Source organism: Engraulis encrasicolus, chromosome 15 (genome assembly GCF_034702125.1).
Source record: "Engraulis encrasicolus isolate BLACKSEA-1 chromosome 15, IST_EnEncr_1.0, whole genome shotgun sequence".
NCBI classification, from domain to species: Eukaryota; Metazoa; Chordata; class Actinopteri; order Clupeiformes; family Engraulidae; genus Engraulis; species Engraulis encrasicolus.
Window position 1 is genome coordinate 54,225,552 of NC_085871.1, and position 6,925 is coordinate 54,232,476.

A 6,925-nucleotide genomic window follows, 5' to 3' on the forward strand; every position below is an offset into this window, starting at 1 on the left:
TGCCGTCTATACCTTGAGTATCTCGCCTGTGCGTGAGTAGTTGCGTAGCGCTCTCGCCATCTTCTGGTAAGTCATGGTCTTGCGGTTGCCTTTGCGGCGCCCCCAGCATTCCGCCAGCTTCTCTTTGTTCTTGGACACGAAGTGGAACGTTCCGGAACCGCGGTCCGTCCACTGGATGGAATCCACCATGCTGGAGTCGTGAAGCGCCTCGTGCAGATACTCAAACAGCCGCAGCTTCTTACGGCCTGGAGATTAGGATTAGAATGGAATCAGAGATTAGAAATTAGGAAGGAATCATAGATTAGACATTATAAATAATGCTAGCCTGATTATCATCAACGTTCAAATATCTTCGAGACTTGATCTGACCAAGAGCATAACAATTAACATTTCCCAAAGGGCATGGTTGACCTGCCTCCCTTGTTTTGCTTATGGTTGTTTGCTTCCCGACAAAGTGAAAGGAGTTCCCATATTTGCGAAAGGAGTTCCCATATTTCCCACCCCTGGCCCTCAAGACATGGACATAGGCTCCCCACCCCTGCGGCCCTCAAGACATAGGTTCCCCACCCCTGCGGCCCTCGAGACATAGCCATAGGTTCCCCACCCCTGGATTAGAAGGACAGGAGAGATTACATCAGCTCGAACTCGTGAACCGCATCCTGGAGATACTGAAACAGGTGAACCTCTTTTTTTTTTGTAGCCCCAATAATGCACGACGTACCAGTGGTACACTGTAATAGTCATTGAAAGGTTGATAGCCATAGTACTGCACTACTATGACATAACAGAAGGCCTTTAGTAATGCACGGTCGTTGCCATTCTAGTAACAGCAAATTTATAACGCTGTGTTTCCACGGGTTAGGGATTTTTTTCTGGTTTTTCTTGACTTTATTTTATGACAGGACAGTCCGATGATGACAGGAAGCGAATGGGGAGAGAGATAGGGGTTGGCATATGACCCGGGCTGGAATCAAACCCCAGTCGCCGGCATCAGAGAATCTGTAACAGGGAGAATGTTCACACTGATTGGTTCCCATTGTAGCCAGTTAGCTTTCCATGCATACTGCAGTTCCTATGGAGTGTCCACTAGTTGGCGAGCGTCGGTAAGTCCTTCATGTGGGAAAATGTATGGAATGGAAAGGGGAACCCATATGCTAAATGCATTGCTACTGCGATTTCCAGTCACAAATATCATCAACAAAGCATTCCTGGTAAGCACTATGACTGGTGTTTAACAATATGCTGTATTGACAAATCGTTCAGGTGTGTAGTTTTACAGCAGGTTAGACGATTTCGACCTGTACTCGCTAGCATCCCGCTAATGTTTTTGGGTTTGGCCTCATAAAAATTGAGCTTTGTGACCCAGTATATAATAATCTAGTGGCGCAAAATGATCGAAACGTTACTCAAATGGGGTTTTATTATTCCTAGCTTCGAACTGAATATTAATATTTCAGGACAAAAAGTTATTAAAAATCACAAAAATTATAATGGTAGAAAACTCCATTGACACCCATTCATTTTGCACTTAGGTAGGATTAGGGTTAGCCAGTTGTGGCTAGTAGCTAGTTCCGTGAGTGAACACCCCCTGCCGGCATAGCACCCCAGTGCCCTGCCGTAGGCTGGCTGAGGCAGTGTTAACCAATAGAGTCTCACCTTTCCTACTGCGTGACAGCTGTGTTAACCAATAGAGTCTCACCTTTCCTGCTGCGTGACAGCTGTGTTAACCAATAGAGGCTCACCTTTCCTGCTGTGTGACAGCTGAATTAACCAATAGCATCCTCTTCCTGCTGAGTGACAGCAGTATTAACCAATAGCATCTCACCGTTCCTGCTGCATGACAGCAGTATTAACCAATAGCATCTCACCTTTCCTTGTGACAGCAGTATTAACCAATAGAGTCTCACCTTTCCTGCTGCGTGACAGCTGTATTAACCAATAGCATCTCACCTTTCCTGCTACGTGACAGCTGTATTAACCAATAGAGTCTCACCTTTCCTACTGCGTGACAGCTGCATGACGGGGTAGAAAGGGGCGTGATCTGTGTGCACTGGAGGCAGAGAGAGCTCAGGTACGATGTGGGGCCACGACTGAGGAGAGGAGAGGAGACAGGAGACTTATCATGATTTAACATAATATCATTTATAATAATATAATGTGATGTGAATAGAATAGAATAGAATAGAATAGAATTGTGTGAAGTGGTAAGGAGAGAGGGCAAGGTCTCCTCTCACCGTCTGTTGACTCCAGTCTATAGTGATGTAATATAATATGATATAATATAATATAATATAATATAATATAATATAATATAATATAATATAATATAATATAATATAATATAATATAATATAATATAATATAATATAATATAATATAATAAAATATAATATAATTCAATATAATATAATATAATATAATATAATATAATATAATATAATATAATATAATATAATATAATATAATGTAGTATAATGTAATGTAGTACAATGTAATATAATGTAATATAATGTAATATATAGAGATGTGTGTGTCCACCTACCTGCTGTTCGCTCCAGCCTCCCTAATATAATATAATATAATATAATATAATATAATATAATATAATATAATATAATATAATATAATATAATATAATATAATATAATATAATATAATAAAGAGTAGTGTGTCTAATATAATATAACATAATAAAGAGTAGTGTGTCTAATATAATATAACATAATAAAGAGTAGTGTGTCTAATATAATATAACATAATAAAGAGTAGTGTGTCTAATATAATATAACATAATAAAGAGTAGTGTGTCTAATATAATATAATATAATAAAGAGTAGTGTGTCTAATATAATATAACATAATAAAGAGTAGTGTGTCTAATATAATATAACATAATAAAGAGTAGTGTGTCTAATATAATATAACATAATAAAGAGTAGTGTGTCTAATATAATATAACATAATAAAGAGTAGTGTGTCTAATATAATATAACATAATAAAGAGTAGTGTGTCTAATGTAATATAACATAATAAAGAGTAGTGTGTCTAATATAATATAACATAATAAAGAGTAGTGTGTCTAATATAATATAACATAATAAAGAGTAGTGTGTCTAGTGTCTCCTCTCCACCTACCTGCTGCTGCTGCTCGCTCCACTCTCCCTGTGTGATGGGGGAGGTGGCCAGAGGAGTGTAGCTGTAGCTTATCGCCCCCTGGCGGCCTAATGAGGGATGACACTCCAGGGTCTCATAGTACTTCAGACCTGATGGACACACACACACGCACGCGCGCACACACACAAACACACACACAAACACACATACACACACACACACACACATGCACGCACATATACACACGCGCACACACGCGCACACACACACAAACACACAAGCCAAAAGAACATTTTAGACACTGATGATGATGATGATGATGATTGAGACATGAGACAGAATGACTAAAATATTGAAAGATGTAGCCTACTGATGAAAACATACAACATGTTCCCCTTATTTAATTTCTCAACTTAACTAGTTTCTGTTTGATCAGGCTGTTGTTCCAAACATGATGCTGATGGGCCTACTAGTTGTAGCAACACTCATCAATAAGAGTATAAATAGTGACTTTTATTCTACTCTATTTTATTCTATTCTATCCTATTCTATTCTATTCTATTCTATTCTATTCTATTCTATTCTATTCTATTCCATTCTATTCCATTCTATTCTATTCTATTCCATTCCATTCCATTCTACTCTATTGTATTCTATTATATTCTATTCTATTCCGTTCTATTCTACTCTATTCTATTCTATTCTATTGTATTCTATTCTATTCTGTTCTATTCTATTGTATTCTATTCTATTCGATTCTCTTCTATTCTATTCTATTCTATTCTATTCTATTCTATTCTATTCTATTCTGTTCTGTTCTATATTCTATTCTATTCTATTCTATTCTATTCTATTCTATTCTATTCTATTCTATTCTATTCTATTTTGTTCTTTTCTTTTCTCTATTCTATTCTATTCTGTTCTATTCTATTCTATTCTATTCTATTCTATTTTGTTCTATTCTATTCTCTATCCTATTCTATTCTATTCTATTCTATTATTCCCCAATATTCGTTGTTATAGGTGGTTATATTATTTAACATACCTTGCATAAATCAGAGTTAGCTCTCAGATGAGTAACTAGTGTTAGCAACTATTTTACCATTATGTGTACAACAAAATATCACTGTAGAGATTTCTGATATGAAATAATATGAAAGACTTTATTTTTTTAAGATATCTTTAGTTTTCGTCACTGTGCCACATTAGAGATTTCATATAAAACGGTCATGTAGAAAAGGAGAGACGATGGCAAACTTTACAGAAAGGTCTTCGTTTAGTAAGGAGCACTATTGTGGCCAGAGTAGTTATTGCAATTTTGCTGCTCATTGAAACTCTGCTGCCTATATAAATAAACTTGCCTTGGCTTGCCTTGCCTTGCCTATTACCAAATTTGATCATTTCAAGATTATTTCCAAAATAATAAACTAATATTTATTTGTATGAACAAATTACAGTAAGGCTTGCTGCTAAAAAATGTATATTTCTGGAAACTCAAAATGGCGGACATGGAGAAGATCCACTTTTCATGATGAGTACTTATTTGATGATGGTGGTCAGTATACATGAAATGGGCAGCATGAACTATGGAAATAAGCGGCTAAAACTATTACAGAGTGCAGTTCACCTTTAACGACATATTAAGTTCCTCAGCGGTGTGGCAGTACAGAGGCGGTGAGGTGCGTTGGTTCGTATTAACTAGTAATACATCAGCTATTAGCTCATTCACAATAACAGCAGCTTGAAAGACATCTTTCAGTTCCTAAGTCGTGTTGTACACTTGGTTTATATGAATACATTAGCTATTAGATATCTTTCTTATTTATTATTTGAAGACAGCGTTAAGTTCCTCACCCATGTCGTAGAGTTGCTTTGCATTAAAGTAATATAAATAAGCATAAATGTTATAAATAAATGAAATATCTAAAGTTCCTCACCTGCGTCGTAGAGATGGCTTACAATATAGTGATATAAATAAATATAATGAAATAAATATAAAAATTATGAATAAATACATTTCTCACCCGTGTCGTAGAGTTGGTTGGCATCTCGCTGGATGACATCGATGGCATCTTGGAAATCACTGTCCAAAGAAGCCTGACAACAAATATCAAACGAAAAATATAAAATTATAAAATATTACACTGTTTCTGCACTGTGCAAAGAAACCTGACAACAATATCAAGCAAAAAATATAAAATTACATATAAAATTATAAAATATTACACTGATTCTGCACTGTCCAAAGAAGCCTGACCACAAATATTAAACAAAAATATAAAATTATATATAAAATTATAAAATGTTACACTGATTCTGCACTGTCTAAAGAAGCCTGACAACAATATCAAACCAAAAATATAAAATTATATATAAAATTATCAATGTTACACTGATTCTGCACTGTGCAAAGAAACCTGACAACAATATCAAGTAAAAAATATAAAATTACATATACAATTATAAAATGTTACACTGATTCTGCACTGTCCAAAGAAGCCTGACCACAAATATTAAACAAAAAAATGACATCAAATGAAAAGTATAGGATTAATACGTATATTATTCAACAATTTTGCATTTTAATTAGAAATGATTTAAAAATTACACTGATTCTGCATGATCAGAAAAACAGTAAACCAAATCTAGTTGGTGTGCCCCATCTCACCATTCTACTCCAAACTCCTCAGCCGGACGGGGATGCGGACGCGGATCGGATCGGATCGGATCTCCGCAGAACGTCCACAGAATCCCAAAACTGTTTTCGGATCTAAATGGTGTCGAGTTGGTTTAAGCACAATTTGCTCTTAAGTCGTGATGGTGTTACTCCTAAATCGATCTTGAATGAAGATGGTTTAACCCCAAAGTGTGTCCTGATGTGATGCTGCGGTGTGCTGGGAAGCAGGCTGGCGGTCAGCGTGTCGTGAGCGTGTCGTGAGCGTACAGGTATGATGGCCAGGTGAACGCGGACAGGTATTTATATGAACACGGCTGCCCATCACACACACACACACACACACACACACACACACACACACACACACACACACACACACACACACACACACACACACACACACACACACACACACACACACACACACGTAACCTGACAGAGGCCAGGGACATTTAAAAACCTCAACGTCACACACACACACACACACACACACACACACACACACACACACACAGGACAGCACTTCTCTTTTTGGAAAGAGGGATCAGAAAGACAGAGGCCCCTCTCATAATACCTCGCGTGTGTGTGTGTGTGTGTGTGTGTGTGTGTGTGTGTGTGTGTGTGTGTGTGTGTGTGTGTGTGTGTGTGTGTGTGTGTGTGTGTGTGTGTGTGTGTGTGTGTGTGTGTGTGTGTGTGTGTGTGTCTAGGAATCTCAGTGCTGTGGCTGTAACGCTGGCCATAGTATTTGCATCTCGGGACTGGTTAGCGGCTTATCAGTTAGCGGCTAACCGGAGCTCCTAAAGAGACGATTTCCTGTAAACCACAACAGCACAACTAGCACTTATATAATCTTCACTTTATCTAACGCTTAAATAATCTTCAATAATTTACTTCTATCTAGTGCTTAAATATTCTATTTCTTGCTAGCGCTTAAATAATCTTCACTTCTATCTAGCGCTTGAATAATCTTAACTTCTATCTAGCGCTTCAATAATACTTTTATATCTAGCGTTTAACCACTTAGTGCAGAGCCTTCGTTATAAGCTACTGTCACCACAATTGTAATGGCTATGTCTTAATCTCTTACTTAAGGCTCTCTGTAGTGTCATAGCAATGTTGTTATGATGTAGCTG

General features: G+C 37.1%; 1 protein-coding gene across 1 annotated transcript; it reads right to left on the reverse strand.

The window, feature by feature from the left end:
* Positions 1-6: 6 nt before the first annotated feature.
* Positions 7-5,861, reverse strand: spic (Spi-C transcription factor (Spi-1/PU.1 related)). The gene is made up of 5 exons (XM_063217821.1): positions 5,784-5,861; positions 5,140-5,212; positions 3,137-3,264; positions 1,994-2,090; positions 7-245 (listed from the first exon to the last, which is right to left on the reverse strand). Exons 1-5 carry the CDS (start codon positions 5,784-5,786, stop codon positions 7-9), a joined length of 540 nt encoding a protein of 179 aa, XP_063073891.1. The 5' UTR covers positions 5,787-5,861.
* Positions 5,862-6,925: the final 1,064 nt, after the last annotated feature.